General features: G+C 53.6%; 10 protein-coding genes across 10 annotated transcripts; 6 read left to right on the plus strand and 4 right to left on the minus strand.

The window, feature by feature from the left end:
• Window positions 1-52: 52 nt before the first annotated feature.
• Window positions 53-1,844, plus strand: M409DRAFT_18602 (uncharacterized protein; the record flags this gene model as incomplete). The annotated part of the gene is made up of 6 exons (XM_033804572.1): window positions 53-253; window positions 316-518; window positions 580-819; window positions 878-1,092; window positions 1,156-1,510; window positions 1,568-1,844. The coding sequence occupies 6 exons, from the start codon at window positions 53-55 to the stop codon at window positions 1,842-1,844; spliced, it is 1,491 nt and encodes a 496-aa protein (XP_033672374.1).
• Window positions 1,845-3,957: 2,113 nt separating this feature from the next.
• Window positions 3,958-5,014, plus strand: M409DRAFT_35801 (uncharacterized protein; the record flags this gene model as incomplete). Its single annotated transcript, XM_033810447.1, has 2 exons — window positions 3,958-4,054; window positions 4,107-5,014. 2 exons carry the CDS (start codon window positions 3,958-3,960, stop codon window positions 5,012-5,014), a joined length of 1,005 nt encoding a protein of 334 aa, XP_033672375.1.
• Window positions 5,015-5,460: 446 nt separating this feature from the next.
• M409DRAFT_18604 (uncharacterized protein) lies at window positions 5,461-6,418 on the plus strand (the record flags this gene model as incomplete). Its single annotated transcript, XM_033804573.1, has 4 exons — window positions 5,461-5,731; window positions 5,787-5,878; window positions 5,931-6,305; window positions 6,362-6,418. 4 exons carry the CDS (start codon window positions 5,461-5,463, stop codon window positions 6,416-6,418), a joined length of 795 nt encoding a protein of 264 aa, XP_033672376.1.
• Window positions 6,419-12,025: 5,607 nt separating this feature from the next.
• M409DRAFT_50924 (uncharacterized protein) lies at window positions 12,026-12,994 on the minus strand (the record flags this gene model as incomplete). The annotated part of the gene is made up of 1 exon (XM_033811672.1): window positions 12,026-12,994. One exon carries the CDS (start codon window positions 12,992-12,994, stop codon window positions 12,026-12,028), a length of 969 nt encoding a protein of 322 aa, XP_033672377.1.
• Window positions 12,995-13,567: 573 nt separating this feature from the next.
• On the minus strand, window positions 13,568-15,442 carry M409DRAFT_18606 (uncharacterized protein; the record flags this gene model as incomplete). The annotated part of the gene is made up of 1 exon (XM_033804574.1): window positions 13,568-15,442. The coding sequence occupies one exon, from the start codon at window positions 15,440-15,442 to the stop codon at window positions 13,568-13,570; it is 1,875 nt and encodes a 624-aa protein (XP_033672378.1).
• Window positions 15,443-15,778: 336 nt separating this feature from the next.
• M409DRAFT_18607 (uncharacterized protein) lies at window positions 15,779-16,249 on the plus strand (the record flags this gene model as incomplete). Its single annotated transcript, XM_033804575.1, has 1 exon — window positions 15,779-16,249. One exon carries the CDS (start codon window positions 15,779-15,781, stop codon window positions 16,247-16,249), a length of 471 nt encoding a protein of 156 aa, XP_033672379.1.
• A 442-nt stretch (window positions 16,250-16,691) lies between these two features.
• On the minus strand, window positions 16,692-18,378 carry M409DRAFT_18608 (uncharacterized protein; the record flags this gene model as incomplete). The annotated part of the gene is made up of 3 exons (XM_033804576.1): window positions 16,692-18,131; window positions 18,195-18,268; window positions 18,321-18,378. The coding sequence occupies 3 exons, from the start codon at window positions 18,376-18,378 to the stop codon at window positions 16,692-16,694; spliced, it is 1,572 nt and encodes a 523-aa protein (XP_033672380.1).
• A 313-nt stretch (window positions 18,379-18,691) lies between these two features.
• M409DRAFT_63739 (uncharacterized protein) lies at window positions 18,692-19,951 on the plus strand (the record flags this gene model as incomplete). The annotated part of the gene is made up of 1 exon (XM_033815738.1): window positions 18,692-19,951. The coding sequence occupies one exon, from the start codon at window positions 18,692-18,694 to the stop codon at window positions 19,949-19,951; it is 1,260 nt and encodes a 419-aa protein (XP_033672381.1).
• A 703-nt stretch (window positions 19,952-20,654) lies between these two features.
• M409DRAFT_50927 (uncharacterized protein) lies at window positions 20,655-22,022 on the plus strand (the record flags this gene model as incomplete). Its single annotated transcript, XM_033811673.1, has 1 exon — window positions 20,655-22,022. One exon carries the CDS (start codon window positions 20,655-20,657, stop codon window positions 22,020-22,022), a length of 1,368 nt encoding a protein of 455 aa, XP_033672382.1.
• Window positions 22,023-22,157: 135 nt separating this feature from the next.
• On the minus strand, window positions 22,158-23,821 carry M409DRAFT_63740 (uncharacterized protein; the record flags this gene model as incomplete). Its single annotated transcript, XM_033815739.1, has 4 exons — window positions 22,158-22,428; window positions 22,490-23,100; window positions 23,164-23,694; window positions 23,756-23,821. 4 exons carry the CDS (start codon window positions 23,819-23,821, stop codon window positions 22,158-22,160), a joined length of 1,479 nt encoding a protein of 492 aa, XP_033672383.1.
• Between the last annotated feature and the right edge of the window lie 14 nt (window positions 23,822-23,835).

Raw genomic sequence — 23,835 nt, forward strand, 5'->3', positions numbered from 1 at the left:
TTCCACTACTCGTGAAAATATCAAGAGTAACACTGCCCGCCTTGTACAAGTCATGGCCACTGGCAAAGACACGATCGAGATGCTGGAGCTTGCTCCCGAAGCAAAGGCCGACCAAGAGACCCAAAAGAAGGGCGATTTGAACGAGGATGTCGAAAGAACACCGGAAGAGGCCAGACTGGAGCGCAAACTTCTGCTCAAGTCCGATCTTATCATCCTACCTCTCATTTTCGTAACGTTTCTACTGGCCTTCCTAGTAAGCGATGGCACCCAAAGTCATTGTCCCTCAGGACTATCTTCTTAGCTAACACGCCTTAGGATCGTTCCGACCTGGGAAACGCTGCAGTAGCAGGCATGACGAAAGATCTGGGCATGTCGCCGCAGCAGCTCAGTACTGCCTCATCGATCTTCTATGCCACCTTTGTTGTATTTCAGCTTCCAGGCAATCTGCACATTAGGATACTCGGCCCTCAAGTTGAACTCGCTCTGGGATTGACGATTCGGGGTCTTTTCAACACACTGTGGGCAAATGATGCACTTGCAAGCCATTCAGTGAACGTCAACGAAGCTTACACTCCATAGCATCTGCACGGCCAGAAATTACGCTGCCGTCGTCGGGTTACGGCTTGGAATGGGCGCTGGCGAGGCATTCTTCGAAGCCGCACCGCTCTACCTTACCCTTTGGTACAAAAGAGACGAATATAGCCGCCGTGGCGCGATTACATTTAGTGCTGCTGCAGCAGCAGGTGCATTAAATGGCTTGATTGCGTATGGTATCGAAAAGAGCCTAAACGGCGAAGATGGCCTTGCAGCGTGGAGATGGTAAGGGCACAGCGTACTCTATGTCGTGTTCGAAACTGACTATAGATCTCATTACTAGGCTGTTTATTATAGAGGGGTGTTTGTCTATTGGCTGGGCTATAGTCATACTACTGCTCCTCCCCGCGGTTCCAGAGAAGGCTCGGATGTTCTTCTCTTCCGCAGAGAAGGATCTTGCGATCCAGAGAAACCGAGAAGGATACAACGAGCCGCACGCGAAAATTCGTTGGCCGGTCCTTATAGGGATTTTCCGCGACTGGAATACCTATCTCTTCGGTATGCGTTGCGGTGCTACCTCGTAACAGTGACGCTGTCACTAGCTAACGTCGAATACACTAGGAATTATCTACTCATGCGCTAATATGAGCCTTGCATCATTCAGCACATTCCTTCCTCTTATCCTCCGTACGCTCGGCTACTCTACGCTCGACGCTCAGCTTCTTACGATACCGGTCTACGTCGTTGCAACGATCTCCGTTCTGGCTATAACATACTTCTCAGACCGTTATAAAAATCGAGGCTACTTCCTAATAGGGACATTCGCGTGGCTAGTAGCCGGCTGGCTGATCTTACTTGTTAGTACTAACCAGCACCTATCCTTCGCAGGAACTTTTCTGGTTGGAGCGGGTACATATCCTACCGTGGTTCTAGGCTTCAGTTGGGTCTTGAACAACTGCGCAGGTTTCACGAAACGGTGAGCTACGCTCTTCACAAGCCACTGTAGTCTTTCAATTAGTGACTAGCGCAACAGAGCGGGTACATACGCAGTCGTCGCCATGATAGGCCAGTGCTTTGCCCTCATGGCCACCGAGTTGTACAGCGACCCACCAAGATACTATCGTGGCAACGGCATCGCACTGAGATCGGCCGTCGTAGGCTTCTGCACTAGCGCTGTGCTGGTGGTCAAGCTCAAACATGCTAACGAGCAAAAGACCAGGGTCGCAAGCCTTGAGCTCGCGCGCCGTCAGCGTTTGTTGAGTATCGAGGAGCTGGGCAACGAACATCCAGATTTCTATTACTTCATCTAATGCTATTGATCTATAATCGCAAAAGGGCGAGGCAGGTATAACCCATGGGAGAAGGGGGGAGGAGCGACTCGGAACACAAGCCCATGTCGTCAATTGAAGCACGAACTTGAAAACTCGTGGTATTGTGCACATGGTGTAGGGTCCCTCGAGAAGCGAAGTTCGCAGCGAGATTCGGCGAAGGCTGCGGCCGAGGCAAGTGGCCCTTCAGAATAGGGGATCACGGAACACAGATTCTCATTTTACTCGATAACAACACCACCTTGAGATCTATCAACAACCCAATTGATCAAGGACGTGCAAAGTACCTTGTTGTACGAGATGCGATGTCGACCGGCTAAGTGAGGATCTCGCAGCCTTACTGACCAATCCGAGCACTGACTTGGAAGGCACTGCCAATCTTGAGCAGCATGGAACCGTAGGCTCTGGCCTGTGAGTCGTAGCTAAGCCGCAGAAAAGCGGTGTTTCAAGCAGATCGATGTATCTGGCTAACGGCCGAACGTCTCCTCACTTATTTGAATCTGATGGCTGTAATTCAATTTTCAGCGTGGACTCGCTCCTCACTAAGCACAACAGGGTGATACAGGCTCTGGCAAGAATGATATGAACCCCTGCTAGTTTCTCAGCCTTTATCTAGCTATATATGGAAGAATAAGTGGGTCACCACTTTGTATGGCCTCCTTCAGCATCGATTACTGCCTGACATCTTTCCCTAATACTCTAGCAGATCCTTAATATATTAGATGTCGACAGCCTTGTCTATTCAGTCTGTACAGCCTGAATAACCTCTGCCCTTATTGTAGGGAAATAAAGCCTAACCCTATACTTTAAAAGACTCTAAAGATTCTTAATTAGATTAAGATCTAGTAAGTTTGCTAGCCATGTAAGGAGCTGTATATAACAGTCCTTAAACAAGGCTAATATAGCCTTAGCCTTGTGAATAGATACGTTGTCTTATATTACTAAAGACTGCTATTAGAAGATACCCTCTTATTACTACTTTTAGTAAGCAGCCTGTATTAATAGAACGATCTTCTAACGGTAGATATCCCTATTAATTGATCCAGTATCGAATATAGTATATTCCTTCGGTCTATCTACTAATATGTAGCCCTAAATTATACAGGCTAAGTACTTACGGAAGCGTAGTATAATATAGTCTATATAATAGGCTTTATTAACCGTTCTTGTTATATAGACCTATCCGAAGTAGCTACAGCAAATTAAGGCTTTATTAGTCTACAAAACCCTTAACTACTGCCTATCTGTCTAGTCGACGTACTCTTTTACCTATTATAGCCGTACTGCCTTATATTTATCCGTAAGCTATAGCTTCTTTCTTACTATATATCGTTAATAGCCTTCTTTTACAAGTGCTACTCGAATCGTCCGGAAGTTATAAGAAAGGTCCTTAAGGCGCGTAATTTAATCTAGTCTAAGCCGCCTATAATAGGTATTAGTAGTTAGTCTGTTTATAAGACGACGTCGTTTACGGGTTATAATTATAGGAGGGCGTCCTCGTCGGGGTAGTGTACGTAGTTCGCGTTCTAGGCGTGTAATAACCTAAGATATAGCATATTTTAAGGTATCTAGTTTCTTAGTAATCCGCTAAAGTAGCTAGTATACGTGCTTATAAAGGGCCTATATCTAGCCCTTCTTAAAGGCTAAGAATATCCTCTTTAGTATTACTATATCGAAGAATGTAGGAATCAAGACGCGTACAGCGTGTTTTAAAGCAGGCCTATAATAACAACTATATATAGTTAGTAGAAGGAATACTACTAGTAGGGGTTTATATTATTCTTACCAGAGCCTGTATCTACAGTTAAACTCGCCTAGTATCTCTTCAAAAGACTGTATTAGCTTGGCGCGGAAGCTGTTCACGGGGTTCCGGAGACTATAATTTGACCCTCCTCGACTACGTAGAGGAAATTCGATCGTCGTACGAAGCTGAGTCATCTTACACCAGTGGTGAAAGGAAAGGGGCTATTAGCGTCACTGACCCCGCCACGTGGCTGGTGCCCTGTGCCCCACCGAAAATCCTCCGAAGTGAAGTTGAGATGACGAGCTTCGCATTTCTTGCCTTGACAACTTTTGACCGCCCAACCATAATTGCATGCTGACGAGGCTGCCACACATTTCCATCAACACCCTCACCAAGAACATCCACATCGGCTTCCGCAAAATGGCCAACGTCGCGGATCATTATAACGGTAAGGCTCCTCAGTGCACCCCACCACAGCTTCCATTCCTGACATGTGACAGACCCCGTCTCGATCGCCGTCATTGGCGGCACCGGCCTCCAATCTCTCCCTCACTTCACCCACGTCGCCACCCTCAAACCCTCCACCCCATGGGGCACTCCCTCCTCGCCCATCTCCATCCTCCACCACCCCTCGCCCTCCACCGGCAAGCCCATCCCCATCGCTTTCATCTCCCGCCATGGCCTGCACCATGAGCTCGCACCTCACGAAGTCCCTGCCCGCGCCAACATCGCCGCCCTCCGACACCTCGGCGTACGCACCATCATCGCCTTCTCCGCCGTAGGAAGCTTGCAAGAGGAGATCAAGCCACGAGACTTCGTTGTGCCAGACCAGATCATCGATCGTACGAAGGGAATCCGCCCATTCACGTTCTTCGAAGGCGGCATGGTCGGTCATGTTGGGTTCGCAGACCCCTTCGACAACAAGGTCGGCAAGATAGTACGGCAATGCGGACACAGCTTGGAGGGTGAAGGAGTGAGACTGCACGACAAGGGCACGATCATCTGCATGGAAGGACCACAATTCTCCACCCGCGCAGAGAGCAACATGTACCGCTCCTGGGGTGGCAGCGTGATCAACATGTCTGCATTGCCGGAAGCCAAGCTGGCGAAAGAGGCTGAAATCGCATATCAGATGATCTGCATGAGCACGGATTACGACTGCTGGCATGACAGCGGCGACGTGACGGTCGAGATGGTCATGGGGAACATGAAGGCGAACGCGGAGAACGCGAGGAGATTTGTCGGTGCGGTGTTGGATGAGTTGAGCAAAGAGGAGCACAATGAAGTCGTGCTGGCGAAGCACTTGGAGGGTGAGATGAAGTTTGCGGGTGGTTTGACGGCCGCTCCTGGAAGAAGTGCGGAGGCGAAGACGAAGCTGGGGTGGTTGTTCCCGGGTTACTTCGATTAGAGGGATGAGGTGTGATTGCCGACGTGGGAAAAGTTGACAAATGGCTACAGAATAGATACCCTGCCTCGATGGCTAATGAGAATCAATCAACTTGATCATTCGACGTTCTCTGATAAACGATAGATCTTCGAACAATGCAACTGCCCTTACAGTTGACGAGTTTCTCCTTCGACAGACGAAAGGGGAAATCGCATATCCAGAACCGAGGTATTACCATCAACGTAGCACAACGCTGATACCACTGGCTTGTTTCAGACGGTCCGGACGAACCTCTTACGAGCACAAAGCCCAAGAAGAACAAGCCTCAAACGAAGACGTTCCAAGAATATTAAAGTGACAAGAACATGAAGAAGCACTTCAAGCTTCGATCCTCTCTCGCCGCTTTTCGGTCCACTGACTTACCCAGCCCTCCTTGACGGGCAACTTCCTCTTTTTCGACGATGAAGATGTCCTTCTTCAAACAACTCGCCACGAACAGCATCAACCCAGAGTCTCTGGAGACGATTGAACCTGAAGATTTGGTTGATAAGAGCATCGACTACATCGACCGCGAGCTGGACTTTCGATTGTTGCAGAGAAGCTACCGACGACTGAAGCGATGTATTGCTTTTCTCGTTGCTTTTCTGGCGCTTGCTGTGGTGGCGTTGGCCATTTCAGATCGTAAGAGGAGTGGGATGGGTGAGCATGAGTTGAGGCCGAAGTATCCTGTCCCCGAGCGTAAGTCTCCTGATACTATGTGAGAAGTTCTGGTGCTCATGGGTTGATGCAATAGTTCCATGGACGGCAACTACCTTCGAGAAACACGACCTTTTTTCCGCCCCCTCCAACGCCGAATCCGATGAAGCCTGGGCGTCCCTCATGCCAGTACGTCGCTTACCATCCCCTCAAACAAACAAGTCACTGACTCTTTCGACAGCCCGGGGACGGCTTCCTCCTCCTCCCCACCATTGTCACAACGCCCGCCCACCTCCCCCCAGGCCAAAGCCACCCTGCAACCAACACCTCCACCCTCTACGACACAACCCTCTTCCACAGTCTGCACTGCCTGATCCACATCCGCACCTCGCTCTCCACCCTCATCGCCTCCATCGCCCATGACAATACTCAGCTAGTTTACGAGCTGCTGGTCAAATCACAAGAAGAACATGTGCGACATTGTTTCGATTATCTGCGGCAGGGCGTTATGTGTCAAGGGGATTTGACGTTGGAGTGGCCGAGGACGGAGGACGATGGGAGTGGACGGAGGTTTGCGGTTGATGGGTGGGGGGTTGGGCATGTTTGTCGGAGTTGGGTGAGTACTCTGGTGGGTTAGGGGTGAGATGGGGGTTGTGCTGACTTGTGTGATAGGATGCGGTTATGGAGTTTATGGAGGAGCATTCTGTGACCAGACACATGAACGAATGATTTTCTTGCTGTTCAATGTGATCGACATCAAGCGTAGGGACAGACTGTATGAACACCGTCACGAACAATTAGCCAATTCATGAGCAGAGACGCCTCCTCTCAGTAACAAGTCAGGACGACCTTCCATGCTCTATCGAGACACTGACTTTGCTTACTGCACATGGCACACACATTCATACACGCCTGTACAGCCCAAGAGTGTATATGAACGGCTTGCAACATCTGGTGGCTCGCAGTGTGGCTCTGCCCACAGGGATCGTGTCTGGTCGTTCGGGGAGTTCATCGATTCTGCGCGCGAACCAATAGCACGGCGCAACCGGATTTTATATCCTGCGAGGCCAGACTTGGCCCAAGAATCTGTAGGATTAACGACAGCAATCTAGTCCCTTGTCTTTCTTGCATTGACCAATTGTTGTAGCATACGTGCGCATACAGATGCAATTGGTGCATTTGCGTGGCTCAGCGTGAAAGATCCTCTGCCGGTAGCATACTGCGGCAGCTCGAATGTGCATCTCTCGAGGTGAGACAATCAAATACTACCTGGTTGAATGCTATCGCACATGATACTGTGTGCTCACCGTAAGGCTGCAAACGCGAGCTGGCACCACGCAGAGCATAAGGGAACCCCTACCAGCTCCAAAACGTCGCAGTTAATCAGACCACGACGATCAGACGACCGACAAAAACGCATATACCCCCATTGGGATAGCTCAAACTACGAGGGGGAATGAACAGACGTTGCAGGACCTTTGCAGTCCAATAAGATGATTGACTCGGATTGCACAAGGGGCAGTAGGAAGTGGCTCAGCTTAAGAGGACACCTGCAACCAACATCGAGGAATTGGAAAAAGGTCCTGCTCTGAAGGTGAGCCAATGGAATCGTCGAACGCCATAGCTACCTTTGCTGCCTCCACGCTATATCAAATGGTTGCATCGTTGTGGTCTGACTGTTTCGCCCTTGACAGCCTCAGCTTCACAAACACGAACGGCACGTTGTTGTGACCGTGATCCGGATAATACAACCAGAGCAATGAGAAGAATATGTAGAATGGGACTCGGCGCGTAAGTATCGAGCAATTGCGATCAAATATTACAGAAAGGTATGCTGCAAGCGTTCGCAGAGCCCATTCCAGCCTTAACAATATGAGCCTTTCTGGAGTTCCATTTCCAAATAGATCGCCGCCTGTCTACAAAGTGCCCAGCGAGAAGACTTTGCTAGCGAAGTGGGAACCACAGAATCTCTCACTAACGAGTCCCTATGCCATTTGTCGCTGGCCATGTCCACCGTATTGTGGCTCTGCAGTAGGGGCGATGCTGCGCAAAAAGTCTGGAAATTCTGCGACTCTGCAGATGCGCCAATGACATCTACTGAACTTGCTTGTATGTGGAGCAACATGTCTACCCTTTGGGGCTGAGGAGACACAAACAAGAGTTTGGCCCCTTGGCTGCCTTTTGTTTGTCGACCAATCGGTGGATAGCTACGGATCGCACAGGACAGATCTGGTGGCTCTGCGCGAAAAGGGGAACTGGCTTGCAGATACAAGATTCTTAAAACGCGACACCTCTCGACATGAGCCAATTACATAAGGGGGTGTTGCGGGCGGCTTCGTGTGAGGCCGCCCTTTGAGGACAGTAGCCACGCAGCGAGAGCTCCGACTTGACCAATGGCAGAAGGAATGCAGAATGAGGCTTGCATGAGGGTGGCTCGTATCATGTGTGAGTGATGTGCTAAATTTTAGAAAATCTACGGTTCTTGTTGCGAGCCAATCAAGCAGTCGAGAATTGGGCACGGCTTCAAGTACGTTCCTTGCGAGGCCAGCTGGTGTGGGTGAGGCGGATGGATTTTACTAAGCTTTTGTGTCACCGCAAGGCTTCCCCTAATTCGACAGCGATCGTCTAAGAGCCGACCCTGACTCGCTTAGATCCCCTGTGGTGGCTCTGCGGTTTGATATGTGACCGCTAATGTTTTGTCCCAATTCGGGAATCGGCCAACTCTTGGGACGGGCCTATGAGGCTTCAGGACAGCAGGTCTTGGCCTGTGAGGCCGGCTCTGATTGCACTACTTTCTCCCGCAGCGTCGTCACTAGGATCAACACAGCAACATGGGTCCTGGGCCTTACACCTCTTGCATCGACCAGTCGTCGGAGCGTACATGGGCATCGAAATAGGAGAGGTGCATGCCGAGCGTGGCTCTGCTCAGGAACCACCGCGTCCTCGATGGCTGAGTGTGTCAAAAGTGTGGCCTCTTTCGCTGTGAGCCAATGAGACGATAGCAATGGAATGCAGCTTCGTGTGAGGCCGCCTCTCCCCATGTGTTAATGGTTGTCGTTCGAGCGTGATGCATGGTCCAGTCGGTGCATGCAGCGGCGCATGCGCGGAGACCTTACTATTTATAACCCGAATGTGGATCTGCATACGGGTGTGCAGCTCGTATCATTTGGGGAAATTCAGCGATTCTCATAGGGAGCCAATGACAAGTTTCAGGGTTGGACACGAGGCCGTGTGAGGCCTGCCAGTACTCGTGTTTGGATCAACGTCCGAGATCGTGACTACCGTAAGGCTGGAATAATCTGACGGAAGTCCAAACGGTATCGTCAACCACCAGCGGCTGTGTTCGTCAGAATTTCAGAGGCTAAAAATCGCGGCTCTGCTCGAATTGGAGTGACGAGCGAAACCTCAAGAAAGTCGAGTCTGGCGGCTCAATTCAATCGAATTGAACAGATTGAGCGGACAGAACGGGAGGCTGCTCTACATACACGTCTAAGATACCTCGGAATCTGTGGCAAAGTTGCAGCAGTATCACACTGACGATCTGGTCAATCCTATCTGAGGCTCTCGAGACACCTTGTCTATGAAGTCTCAAGCAACTGGAAAGCAAAGGAGACCTTTGACCGGGTGTATGTCCTCCTGACAGTGGACAGCTGAGGGCACGGGGTTTAAGCTGTGAGCAGTAAGTTTCGTGTTTGATCACAGCGCAGTGAAGTCACCATACACCCACGCTCTGGCGTGTTTGAGCGGGCGGAGTAGTCGGAAAGGTGGGCGCAGTACGGTGCACACTTCTCTCAGCCTTGCCCCTGAATCCAAGAAGTGCAACACCATCAACAGAATTTTCTGAAATATCGCTGCCGATTGTGGCTCTGCATCCAACGCAACGGCGTCCGTCACTGCTCGAAATTGCAGAAAGCTGGAGCTCTTGGTACGAGCCAATAGAATGGCCGACGGTCGTTGTCCTCTTTTGATGCCACACCGAGGAACCAAAAGCTGAGGAATATCGTAGCTCTCGGGGCGAGCCAATGAAATTTGCCAAAGCAGATTCAGACCACTTTCAGCCAGCTCGTTGAGCGATCAGACAATGCTCAGCCAACGGTATCCCTGTGCGATTTGGAGCAGCAACAATATCTCCGGAGTCCTGATGTCTATGCTGGCGCAACTTGTATCAGCGTCACGACGTGTAGACGAGGAAAAGTGGCTCGTATCCCGGCTTTTCTGCACACTGTTACCGGCAATTGTGTAGTACCCAGTTATGAGGAAGCTCATCGCAGAATCCGACAAGTCGAGAAGCTGAGAGAAGTAGTAGGGCTTGGGATGAGCCGGTACGATAGTTAGGAGCAGGAACGTAGCTTAACCACCGAGACTCCCTTGAGGTGGCTCAGCTTCACGTCAGCACCTCCAAAGCACCTCCAACAAATCCGAGGAAAATTGGAGCTCTCAGAATGAGCCAATCAACCTCGTTGAAGTTTGGAACTGCTTCATCGCCGGGTTCGATAGTGTTAGTTCGATGGAAGGCCTCCATGAACCCCTGACAGCTCGGTGGACTAGCTCGCGATACACGAGCTGGGTTGAGATTTCCAACAGCACGAGCAATTGCTCTTCTCACCTGGAGTCTTCACTAGGGTTTAGCACAGACGCATACATACGTCAAGAATGTTAAGGGGCGGCGCAGCTCAGCGAATCGTTCATATTGGCGAAAACTGGGAAAACTCGTAGGTCTCGACGTGAGCCAATGAGGCAACACGAGGCAAACAATTCCCTAAAGCAGCGTGGCTCAGCCTTTTAATTTGCACAATCCCTTCCACGAAATTTGGAGAAATTTGGAGCTCTTCCAACGAGCCAATGAAGTCGGTGGCGAGTGTCGGAGCTGCCTCCATGTCGAACTCAGGTGCTTCAGTCTTGTTTTCAACTTTTGGAACCCTTGACAGCCTTGTCGCCAAATCTGCTGTATATACATGGGCTATAAGTCCTAGCAGCACAACGGACCGCTAGAGGTTTCTAGAGCATTGACCAATGCATCGACTAACTAGGCCCAGGACCATTGAAAGCGGGTCAACGAGTGCTGCTGGTTGTATTAAGCCGAAGAAATGTAGAGCTCTCGGCATGAACCACTAAGGAATCATGCGCTTGGACCGGCAGGGGGCTTAGCTCACCGCTAGCGCCGCCGAAGAATTCGAGAAATGACTTGACTGTCGGAATGAGCCAATGAGATTGACTAGGGAGGAATGGCTCCTACTAGACGGTTGTTGTAGAGGAAGTCCTTGAGTAGACCTCAGCCCTGTTTCCTTACGCTGATATCTTCTCTGTGCACTTGCAGATGTCTTCCCTCGGTGTCAATGCTAGGTATCGCCGAATCGACTAGAGACATCGCAGATCCAGGTTCCCAAACCGGTCGCACCAAGGCACTTCAAGCTAACACACAACTTTGAGAGTCCTTGCAGCTCTGCAAATGCGCTAATCAGACGGTTAAAACAGTAACGGCTCCTATAACGGCACAAAAGTAGTTGGCCTCGGGCGAGGTACCCGTCTATCCATGTATAGGAGTCCCACTGACGGCAGGATTGCATAATCGTAGCTCTGCCTTAAAAGAAGCCCAAGCGCCTGCATGAATGATCGCCAAAAACTCGCGATTCTCCACACGAGCCAATTAGAATAGGTCTCGGAGATCGAATTGGGCTTTACCGTTCAGAATACGTAAGATGTCGCTCGACTGAATGTCAGCCTGGTTTATCTCAAGCGCTGCAGGGCCGATCGGATCACAATCACCGATACCCTTATCGCTGTGTGCTCATCATTGGCAGCGTTCGATGCAAGCGAAAGGAGCGCAGAATCGTGGCTCTGCTCGATCGAGGGTGGTGGCTTGATTCTCAGAAAAATCGCACTTCTCGCCGCGAGCCAATGAGACCAGTCCGTACAATCTTCAATCATGCTCAGCCTCGTGCCACAATCCACCCAAGAGCGACAAATCAGCGAAGCCTCTCATGCTAGCAGCAGAGATTTCAAGTTGGTTATGGGCTTAACTTGGTGTCGACCAATTGCAGTGGTTCTAGGAATGGGACATCTGCTTCATTGTGGCCGTCGCAAGGTCACCCTTGTCGCTGAATTTGAGGAATACTGCTTCTCTTGGGATGGACCAATCAGGGTATTCAAAACAATGGCCCATGGGTTTGTGTCTAGAACGTTTGCTAAAGTGCGAATGAGCTCTGCGACGGGTTCGACTTTACAATAAATGCCCTATCATCCCTCGTCAACAAGTTTACCATCAGATATACACCGCCTTCAACTCCCCCAATCCTCAACCACCCTCCCCTACCATAACCTCCCCAGCCCATCCCCTCAACTCCAATCCGCCCTCCCATCCACCCCACACCCCACCAACGCCCTAAACTCCGCCAAGCCTCTCCCGAGTTCATACTCTTTCACACTGACATCCATCTTCATCCGCGTCGCCTCCGAAAACCGATTATTCCCCGCCGCAGAGATGACACTCCCGCCATCGTAGTAATTCCCCCCACCGATCGAATTGATACACGACATCGAGAAGCCGTGGCTGGTCTGGTTCATGGCGGAGGCTTGCGTGAACTGAGCTTGGAGAGTCGCGAGTTGGATTTGTTCTTTGAGGGAGGTGATTGTGGCGAGGAGGGCGGTGACGTGGGACATGATGGTTTGGGATTGGGAGGCGAAGCGTTGGAGCCAGATTTCCGCGTTTGTTGCGTCGGTCGAGGCTCGTGCGCAGGCTTCTTTCCAGGCGTGGCGGACGCCTTTGATGGCCATGTCGCAGGTTTTGTGGCCGGGGTTGGGGTCGATGATGGGGGTGAAGGAGGTGGAGAAGGGAGATGGGGCGATGGAGGTCTGGTAGCAGGAGGGGCAGATGTCGAGGTCGGGGGCGACGAATGTGATGTAGATTTGGGAGCCTTGGATGAGGTCGAGGCCGTTGCAGCCTGGGGAAGGTGAGGAGGTGGTCTTTGCTGGTGGTGCTGGATGTGAGGTTACATTCTGATGCTGTTGTTGCTGTGATTGTTGTCGTGGAGGGAGCGTTGGAAGCGAATGGACCTCTTGTTGCTGATATTGCTGCTGAGACTGTTGCCTTTGTGGTCGCGGAGGAGGCGGTGGAAGCGAACACGTCTGTTGTTGCCGGTAGTCCTGCTGTGGTTGTTGCCACTCGAGCCGCTCCTGCGACGCCGCCGACGCATATCCTCCCTGCTGCTTCGCAAGCGCCTCCCTCTGAGCCAGCGCCTGCTGCTCCTTAGCATTCTGATACCCCTCAACAGCAGCCTTCGCAAGACCCTGAAAGAATCCCGGCATCTTGTCGATCGTTCCAAGAGTGCTTAGCTAGACACAAGCACAATGCTTGTCTTTCAGATCAGCGGACGGACATGAGCTCCATCATAAAGCCAGACCTCCCAAGCATTTGCTGTGAGATGGTGGCGGGGTCAATACCGCGTCTCGGTAGGTTGATAGAAAGACATCCAATGGTTTGTGGTAGGTTCAGCCCCGGAACGCCACGCTTCGATCATGTGCTGCGGGAAGCTGGTTTGATTGATCAAGAAGTGACATTCGGAGGGCGTGCGCCATGGGGCTCGAATCCACAATAGAGCATGGCAGGCACTGTTGTCCGAAGGCGTGGCAGTGTGAGACAGTCTGGATCGTGTCTACTGCCATCGTCCCATCGGTCCAGCCCGGCATTGCGAATGCTTTAGTCAGTGACAAGCTCATGTTTGCGAAGCAGCTAATAGCCGTGATCTGAGCTCATTAGTCTGGACAGTATCAGCAAAAACGAGGCGAATGAGCCATGGACGGAGCGAAGACGTCGTTGCCTCGGGGGTATCTCAATCAGCAGTACTGTACATCTATACAAACCATCAAACTCACTTATAATTAGCTCGCGCCCACAGCATCTTTAACATCCCCCTTGACCTTCTCAACCGTCTGCGCAAGGCTACTAGTCCCCACCATCTGTTGTTGCTGCGACTTCTGCCTCAGATACAAAGCACTCGCCACACCCATCAAAATCCCCCCAACATGACCCGCATGATCAATCCTCGTCTTCATGCCCCGAATCGCCGCAATCGCCTCAGCAGCACCAAAGAGGGCGAGGAAGACCCATGCCGCGATCGGGATATCGTATCCAGCTACGCGGATCGTGCCATTTGGGCGCAATGCGCAAGCAGCCGCAAAGACGCCCAAGACGCACCCTGAGCTGCCTAGGATGTAGGCCGAGAATTCCTTGCGGAAGACGTTGTAGATCAGGGAGGAGTAAGCGCCGAATACTCCCGATGCGAGGTAGATGGCCAGGAAAGTGCCACGGCCTACGTCTTCGTGGAGGAGCAGACCGAAGACCCAGAGGCAGACGAGATTGCTCGCCAGATGGGCGACTGTGTCGTGACGAAACAAGGCGCCTACCAGGCTCACTGCATACGGATAGGCGGGCACCAAGGTCATGTATTTGCTGTATGTTCTCCAGAGTGGCGGTATGCGTCCCATGATGAATGTCCAGAGCAGTACACTGGTAAGGGCGCCTATGGTGGCCACAGCTGGGGGTGTGTCCGGCCAGATCCGAGCAGATCGAGGCGGTGGTGTGTAGTTTTCGCTCAGGTAATAGCAGCCCCCCAGGACCAGCAGAAGAACTACAAACGGAGGTCCAAATCTTTGCAGTGAGCTGATGTTCGGGATTGTGTGCTCCTTGATGATCTGAGCTTGTTCTTCGTAGTACTTGACCCAGGGCTTGCGCTCCACGGGCTGTGATAGCCATGCTTTAGGCGCCGGAGGGCGTATCGTGATCTTGCCTCCGAAGGGTGATCTCACAACTTTCATGTCAGTGACCTGAGCACTGGGCTGGACCCCCGCAGCGAGTTCGAGTGGGCCACGAGTGCTGTGCACGGCCGCGATTTTGGCTTTCTCTTCTGCTGCTTTCCGTGCGAGCTCGTGCGCCTCATGCCGAGCTTCATTCTGCTCCCGTACAGACTGCAGAACACTTTTGCTCGTGCGGTCTTGCTCTTCATCGGCCGCTTGCTGTTGCCGAGCTTCTTTATCGTCTACTTGCTGCTCCTCCTCTTCCGGGATCGCTTTATAGAACCCGAGTTTCACGGCTCGGTCCTGAATCTCCTGCTGCAACCTTTCACTCTCCTCTTGAACCCACACTTCTCCATTGGTCGCCTCATCCACATTCGGATCGACACTTCGCACGTACTGAAGTCCCTTCAAGGCCATCTCTTTGCTCACTCCGCTAGCCTCCGGGAACTCCACTCCAACGTCGATCAACGCCCCGGACTCACGTCTCCAATGCAAGACACATAGGACATAATTGCCAGTGTCGACGTCGATCTCTTCGCTGTTGAATATGGCATTAATCTCTGGCTGCGTCCTCTCCCCATTGGGAAGCGGCATCCCACCCAGAGGGTCATAGTCCCGCCATGTGAGTTGCTCTTCCTCTGCGACCACACCCTCGGTGTGAGAAGCAACCGTTTGGCTTGGCTCGAGTCTCGAGGCAGGAAGTCTAGACTTGAATTCCGAAGGCGAGGGAGCTTTGGCAGAACGTTTCGCATTCAAGCTTTTTCCTCGACTTGCGTAGAGGTTTTGGGCTGAGGAGAACGACCTCCTAGCATTCTGAACCGCACCGGAAAGCTGGGATCGGGTCGCTCGAGCGGTTTGCGATTTTTCATAGCCATTGAAGAGATGCAGAAGGGGTTTCGATCGGGTTTGTCGTGCGGCGCATGGCCCGCTGTGTACTATCGCGTTCCAGACATTGTTCATCGCAGCAGCGCTCGTCTTCCAGCAGGAAAGGGCAGTATTCCACGGAATGTTAGACAGTGAGCATGTTTCTGGAGAGGTGAGGTCAACGATTCGAGATTCATTCACTTGAGCGCGGAATTGCGGCGCTCGCGGAGGTGCTCGAGCCAGAGGCTGTCCTTGCTTTGAGGACCCCACGTCGTCGACGCAATCACAAGCTGCCTGTTCGCTCTCGAAATAGCACTGCGAGACTTGATCAAACGTACAACAAAACACTGCCGTCAACCCACTCTCAACTACCACTCCAACAAACAGACCCCACACGCCAGCGACATCACCACCTCTCCCCAACCCCCCAAAATGCCCACCCACAACCTTCCCCCCGACGCCTTCCAAACCTTCAGCGCCTCGACCCCCATAACCCCCGCCCTCTTCGCCACCGCCCTCCGCGACCTTCCCCTCGAAACCCTCTACGCCAGAGCGGCCGAGCTCCAAAACTCCATCTCGCACCTCCTCTCCTCCAACATCCAGATGAAACCCTTTGCGGACGCGGGCGACGCGGATTGCGTGGACGCGATTCGCGAGAATGATGAGGTCGTGAGGAGGTTTGAGGAGCGGGTGGGGTTGTGTAGGGAGGAGGCGGAGCGGAGGGGGTTGGGGTGGAGTTTGCATGGGGCGGATGAGGAGGGGGTGACGAATGGGGAGGGGGTTAATGGGAGTGGGAGTGGGAATGGGAGTGGGAGGTTGAGTGATGAGGAGTTGAGGAGAAGGTTGGAGGCGCAGATGGTCCAGGAAGAGGAGGGGGAAGAGGAGGATGGGGTGTATTTGTGAGAGGTTGAGGGCGAGAGGGTTAGCAGAAAGCTGGAAAGGCAAGACATCGATATGGAGCCTGCACTGCTTCGAAGGAGCGCAGACATATCCTGTGCGTAGACATTACCCATGTCGCGACAACACAGACGATGTACTGGCGTCAGTAGACGGAGCGAGATGGGATGTTGATGGAGGGAAACTCAGGAAGATGCGACATGGGAATGGGGAAATGAGCGACGAAACCATGCTGGAAAGGCACGCTGAAGAAGAACAGCCCGCGAAGAGATTGGCGAAGTGAAAAGTGTGATCGCTGAAGAATACTCTATACACGCTATACGTCTGCCCTTGATGCTGGCGTTGTCACATGGTGCTTTCCATTCCACTTTGGTGATTCCAGCTGCAAAACAAGAACGCCCGCTCGAACGCAGCAGACAGAAAGCCTCGTAGCCACTCGAAGTGCGGCTTACTCGAGAGCCCTTAAATCCAAAGGCACACTGCTCCCTCTTCCAGCCCGGTATCTCTTTGGACCACCTGAAAAGTCTCTTGGCCTGGGAAGCGCATCGTCACCTTGAAACTTCCACCTCGAATCTTGCACGACATGTCGTCCACCAAACCCACCTCCAATACTTTGAGGCGTCGAATCAGCCCTCGATCGTCCATTCGTCAATGTATATGCTGAAGCGTCCATTGGCTGAATTGGTCCAGTCCCCAAACTCACACCTCCTGCAGTTGGTATGCCCCCTGGTGTGCTCGCTTTAGGCGCTGGTGGTGGGGGAGGTAGGTTGGAGTTGCTTCGACTCGCTGGTGGAGGCGGTGGAGGCGCAGGCGGCCCACTCGTGGGACTTGAGCTCGGTCGGCTGGGCGGTGCACTCGGTGGCGGTGGGGGAGGAGCAAGAGCAGGCGTGCTTTGTGAGGGAGGTGGCGGTGGTGGTGGAGGAGGCGCAACGGCGGGAGATGCTGCGCGGAATGCGTTTCGCGCAGCTTGTGCCGCGAGTGATGTCTGCTGGTGGCCGTTTGTTTGAGGAGGCGGCGGTGGAGGAGCTGGAGGGACCCCGCGCCCAGGCGTATCATATCGATAAGGATCATATTCATCATCGTCTTGAGCATTCGAGGTTCTTCGTTGTGTAGGTGGCGGAGGCGGAGCAGGTATTGAAGGCGCGGAAGGAGCAGGCCGCGAAATCGGAGCTGGGGGTTGTTTGGGCGCGCTTTGTGGGAGAGGGGGCGGCGGTGGCGCTGATGGTGGCGCAGGGCTCGAGGAAGGTCGCGGCGGGGTGGACGAAGGAAGAGGTAGGTTTGTCGTCGACGCGGCACTTAAGCCCGAGGGCTTTCGAGAGGTAGGCGGTGGAATTGGTGGTTTCTTGCCAATCGGAGGAGGCGGTTTCGGTTTCGAATGTGCAATGTCGGGAAGTGACTGCGAACTCGTCGGTCGTAGGTTGTTCTTTAAGGCTGCAACTGACGGTATCTGAGGTGCTGCTCCCGGCGGTGCAGGCGGAACACCTCCAGGTCTGGGGGGAGGTGCGCCGTTCGGTCTGGCCGGTGCAGCTGGGGCTGGCGCTGAAGGAGGTTTCGAATTCGTCTCGGGATCTGAATCGTACAAGTTCACACCTCCTGCACTTTTCCGCAACTTTGGCATGCCCTGCGCGAATAGACCTCCCAATTGCGGCGCACTCTCCATCCCGGCTCCAGATCCCGCGGTGTTGCTCGGTTGGTCGCTGTTACTCCTTGCCCTGTTTTGGCCGGCTGCCGCAGGTCGCAGTCCTCCGGGGATTGGTATCGGCGGTGCTCCTCCAACTGGGGGCCCGCCTGAATCCTTAGGCTTGTCGATTATCGGTGCTGAACGATCATTGACTTGTGTGACCTTCTTCAGCCTCGCGCCTTTCTCGATGTCTCCCAGAAGCGCGCCCTACACGGTATCCCATTAGCCACTACATCCTCCATACAGCTCCCTTCTGATCGTGTGACGTACTCTTCCTTTTGCTGCCTTCGCATCGGGTCTCGAGGGTAGTCCTCCGGGCGGGGGAGGTGGTGGGGGCGGAGGACCTGTCGCGATGAGCCAATGCTTCTTTCATTGTATTCAAAGTATACAACGTACCTCCTGCTGCTCCAGGCATGGGCGGCGGAGGCGGAGGGGGAGGCGGCGGAGCAGGCATGTCGGCGCCTCGTGGTGGTGGGAACTGTGGACGTCGCCTATTCTCCTGTATCCCCTTCGCCGGTCGTATCTGGCCCTGCAAGTGGGTTATTGGACTTCTGCCGTAGTCTCGAGCGCAATTTGAGGGAGGCAGAAGTAAGGAAGAGGATGTCGTGAAGGGATGAGTTCGTGGGAGGCCTTCGCGGTGCCTGATGATGTATGTGCCTCTCCAGCCACGCGCACAGCCGCACTTCTGCCGAACTCCGAATCGACGGTCCTGCTGCTCCGTTGACTGCATCGCTTGCATATCAACACTAATACGACCAAACAGCGCAATGGAGATCAGACGAGTGGCCGTCTGTCGAGACTGTCTGTCTGCCCTACGACAGCCTCATCTGACTTCTCGCGTACCCTCCGTCGCGCAGCAGTGGCACGGAAAGACATTTGCGACTGCACCAACTCCCTACCGAGCCAGACCCGTGCCCGTATCACCAAAACAGGCTACACAGCTCCGCCAGTTGTCCACTGAATCACGACGACCTCCACCGCCGCGGACGGAGAAGAGCCCTGCGAATCTTCAAGCCATCCACTCCCGAGTGCAAGAGCTGTCGAGCTCAGTCCTCAAGCCCACCGACGGCCCAATCCCACCAGAGCAAAGAGTGCTGTACGTGTTGGAACAGCTAGAATCTTTGGCACAGAGAGTGCTCGATGATGTTCACTCTGAAGAGCAGCAGAACAAGAGACCGGCTCAGGGCAAGCAGCAGCAAACAGCCACATCTGCATTGTTGGGAAGCGTCAACGCAAGACAGTATCCCGCCTTCATCTCGCAGGCAAGCGTCCTGAACATCATCAGTGAAAAGGCGGAAGAGATCGTTCGCCACCAGAACGTCTTCCTCACGGCTGGCATTCTCAAGGCTTACGTGCAACTACAAAGTTTGTTGAACCGACCAAGTAGCTTCCCAGACATCTTCGACCTCTACGCCAAGAAGCCAGCTCCCAGACAGAAGGGCGATGGTGTTGAATATGCGCCCGCTAACCCAACCAAGATCAGCGCCGCAATCGATTCGAAGACTGCCAATGCTGCCCTCGAGGCGGCTATTGAGTCACATAGTCTTCCATTGGCCATTGATGTCATCACCACCTCTTTCTCCGCGCCTGCCTTCAAGCGAGCCAAGATTCTGCGACAGGCTGCCATTCCCATTTCTGGTCTTGCTGTGGCCCCAGCAGCCGCCTATGCCCTCTCTACCACGTTCTCCGACTACCAGCAGTCAATGGATGCTGGAACAGCAACAGGCGTAGCATTCGCAGGAATCATGACGTATGTTGGAGCAGTATCCATGGTGGGATATGTGGCTGTCACCACCGCAAACGACCAGATGGACAGAGTCACTTGGGCCACTGGTGTGCCGCTGTGGGAGCGCTGGATTCGTGAGGAGGAGAGAGCAGCGATTGACAAAGTCGCCGGCGCTTGGGGCTTCAAAGACGCGGCGAAGAGAGGCGACGAAGAAGGCGCAGATTGGGACAGCCTGAGAGAATGGATTGGTGTGCGAGGAATGGTGCTTGACCGTGTGAGCTTGATGGAGGGCATGGAGTAAGAGACGTACTACTTCAGCCTTGCAGCCACTCGGTCTGCCCAAGCCCGCTGCAACTCCACCGCCTCTCCCCTTTAACAGCAACATCTCTACGATCAGGAGAGCGGCGAGCAGCTCCAACATTTCGTCTGCTATCCTGAATCAACTGCACCGGCTTACCGACTCTAAAGTGCGATCCAGACTGCATAAAGCCGGCAGTAAGCGCCGGGCTGAGTGGTTGGGCGTCAAATGGGAGGCAACGAGGCAGCATGGCAGCGAGGCAGCGTGTGCACGTCGGCAAGCTTGGCACGTACCCATATCTCAAGTCGTTCTTGACCGGTCCAACCCACAACGGAAGGCTCTCAGCTGTGACGTGGACCCTTATCGGATGAGGAAAATGGCAGGCAGTGTCCCACTTTGTGAGGAAGATCCAACAACCCCGTGTCTTATCGTTCTTATTGCCGTGATGTTGCGCAGCTACATGCAAGGCATCCGGCTGACTGCAGCTCCAACCACCTGCAAGCGATGGAGCTCGAGCTGGACAACAAATTGCTGGCAGATCTTGAACAGCTGCCACGTGAATGCCAGCTCATCGAAGCTGCACGCGAAAGGCTGAGGGATGAGAACGAGCACTTTTAACACGCCGAAGTGACGTCTACTAGAGCAGCAAACCGCACATCAGATCGTCTTCAAGTCCGAGCGGCCAGCAGAATCATTCTTTTGCAACATGTCTCGATATTATACCTCAGACGGCGAAGCAAGCAGTCGTCGAACCGCAAGCGCGCCCAACAGATTGACTCCTCGAACGACAACTCAGCATCCCGCAGCTCCTCGACAGGCGGCTCCGACACTCCTTCAATCCCCGGCAGCTTTGCGGCAGCAGTATATGTCCACCATCTCGGGGTATCCTCCAAGCAGCAGCCAGTACACTACATCCCGGCCATCGGCAGCAACCCAACGGCCAAGTACACACAATAGCAAGCCGTCCGCGTCATCATACACTGCTGTCAACGCTTCTCACAAAGCCCGGACATACAGCCGCAAGCGCATCTTGCTCGTTTGGTTTCAGAACCACGACTTCAGCGCGTCGGCCTTGACGAAGGAGGTTACCGAAGTAGCGGCATTGTTCAGCGATGACCTGGGATTCGAGAGTCCGCAATCCTGCCTCATCACCGAGTCAGACACGAGCCCGACTAATCAGCTCATCACTGCCCTAAAGGCTTTTACGAGAGCATGCAAAGACAAAAAGGAGCTCTTAGTCGTCTACTACAGCGGGCATGGACGTGTTCGACCTCGTGGCGGTCTCAATCTGCAGGGTGAAGGGAAAGCAAAAGACGATGAAAAGGTGTACTGGAACAGGATTCAGAAAGAAGTTTTGTTCAAGGTCGACGCCGATTTTCTGGTGCTCCTGGATTGTTGTTACGCCGAGATGGGAGTGAAGGGTCTTCACCGCTACCGTCGTGACTCGATCGCTGCGTGCGCCAAGGACAGGACTACAGCGACTCCGGGCGAGAGATCCTTCACCGAATGTCTGCTACAAGCCGCCAGACAGCTTCTGCCACATGGCGGGTTCACTGTTCAGCAGCTCTTTGACCGGATCAGAGTGGTGGCAGCAGAGATGTGGTACGACGGCGCAAAACGAGCTGAGACGCCTATTTACAAAGACCAATGTGGGGACGAAACCGAACACGAAATCCACTTTGAGATGACGTCGCCTCCGACCAGCGCGCCTGATTCGGCCTCCGCAGTTGCGACCATGCAGCCCGCCGCCGGCAATCGGCGACGCACGTCTACTCGGCGAGATCCCTCAAACGACAGCGATGAGAGCTCGAACGACTCGGAGGAAGACAGCGAGGGCGACGAGGAGGAGGACGAGGAGAACGACCCACCACAGACAACTCATGGCCAAGCAGGTGCATCAGACACCGCCTGGCAGCAGCGCCGAGCCCAAGCCCAAGCTGCCTGGAAGCGGATGTGGGATGAGGGGCGAACACCGGAGGAGGCTTTCGAGAAACTCGTGGCGACGTGGCAGACAAGCATGCATCTATCAAAGCAGGATGCTGATGCTCAGATACGATGGCTGTTGGCGAGATAAGCTGGCGCTTGAAAGAGTTCGATACAGCATCAAAAGGAAAGAGTGGACGTTCCTTTCGCCACGCCTGCACATCTCCTTCGCCTCGAAACCATGTCACACTTCGTTGAGCGCTGTATTCCCACATTATACATTCTCCTACATATTCTTTTCGTCCTTCCGCCGTACCAAACACCGCTTACTCTTCGGGATAATCAGGAAATAATTATCCATCTCCATCGACTCAGGGGTCGTCCAGCCTGAGAGCTCGACATCTCGACACTCACGGAAGAACTCCGCCAAGCCGTGTCGAAGCTCCATCTCAGCGAGGTGTATACCCAGACAGAGGCGAGTCCCGCCTCCGAAGGGTGCCAACGCCCGTCGTTCGTCTGCTGACAAGCTTCGATTGTAGAATCTCGAGGGGTCGAATCTATCGTTGAGACATTGTCAGCTGCCCTGTGCAAGCTGCTGTGACCGTGGAGCTCACTCACTTGTCTGGATCCGGAAAGATCTCAGCGTCGCGATGGATCGTGTAAATTTGCGTCGTCACTGTGACTCCGGCGGGCACGAAGTAGCCGGTCACCGCGATTCCTCCTTCGGGCGTTCTTCGTGGCAGAGACCCCGGTGCTGACCCGTACAAGCGCAAGACTTCTGTGATGACAGCCTTCAGATACGGCAGAGACTCCAGAGTCGCATCGTTGTAATCCGCGGGGATTTTGGAGACTTCCTCCTCGAGCTTCGCCCTCACCTGTGGATGCTTGACGATGGCCCAGACGGCGTATGTCAGCGTGACGGCCGTGGTGCCCGAGCCGGCGACGATCAAGGCTGAAGCCTGCGCTCCAATGGCGGAGTCTGTCAAGTTCGATTTCCCCTCCTTGCTGAGCGAGATCATCTCGTTGAGGACGTTTTGCTTTTGGAGATCGCGGTGTTTGGCTCTTGCTGCTGCCGCTGTGCCGTAGGTCACGACGTTCTTGATGGAGGTGTCGAAGTGGCGAATCGTTTGGGGTGCTACGAGTCGCATGACGTGGTAGAGAAGAGGTTCCTCTCCGCGCAGGCCCCAGGCTTGGGTTGCCAGTTCGAGATCGTTGATGTAGTCCGTTTTCTGTAACAAACAGCCGTCAACCTCAATCGAACATTACATTCTCCCTCCGGCAAGGTGACATACCTCCCCCGCCTCCACCAACCCCAACTCCTCCCCAAACACCACCCGCGCCACCACATCCGTCGCCATCAACGTCCACCACTTCATCACATCCGCCTCCCCCGTCCCTCCAACAACCTCCCGCCTAATCTCCCCCACCGCCCTCCTCGCCCGCTCCCCCACCACGCCATGAAAATTCGCCACCAGCGAAGACTTGGAGAACGGCCGCGCCAACAACCTCCTCCGCTCCGCATGCGCCTTGACATCCGTCATGACGAAGACGTTGCCCTGGATCCCGTACGTGGCGCGGTCGTACCATTCCGATTTCGTGAATCCGCTTCCGATGCGGTGGACCTCTGCGAAGGCGGCGAGGTCGCTTACGTCGACTTCGTTGGGGGAGATTCGCACGATGGGGCCGTGGCGGTGGTGCAGAGAGTGGATGTAGAAGATTCGTTGGCCGGTTAGGGTGTGGTATCGGAGGATGAGGTTTGTGAAGTGCGTGTACCATGGGCCGGGGATGGAGGTAAGAGGGCTGGTGATGATTTTGTAGAGTTTCTGCGGATTTGTTAGGGTTGCGGTTCCTGAATAGCATGGGTTGTGTGGTTGACGGGCTTACGCAAATGAAGTATATTCCGACGGCGAGCAGACTTGACTGCCACATGAAGAGCAACGACATCATCATGAGGAATCACGAAG

The sequence above is a fragment of the Zasmidium cellare genome (genome assembly GCF_010093935.1).
Source record: "Zasmidium cellare ATCC 36951 unplaced genomic scaffold M409scaffold_5, whole genome shotgun sequence".
Classification (NCBI taxonomy): Eukaryota; Fungi; Ascomycota; class Dothideomycetes; order Mycosphaerellales; family Mycosphaerellaceae; genus Zasmidium; species Zasmidium cellare.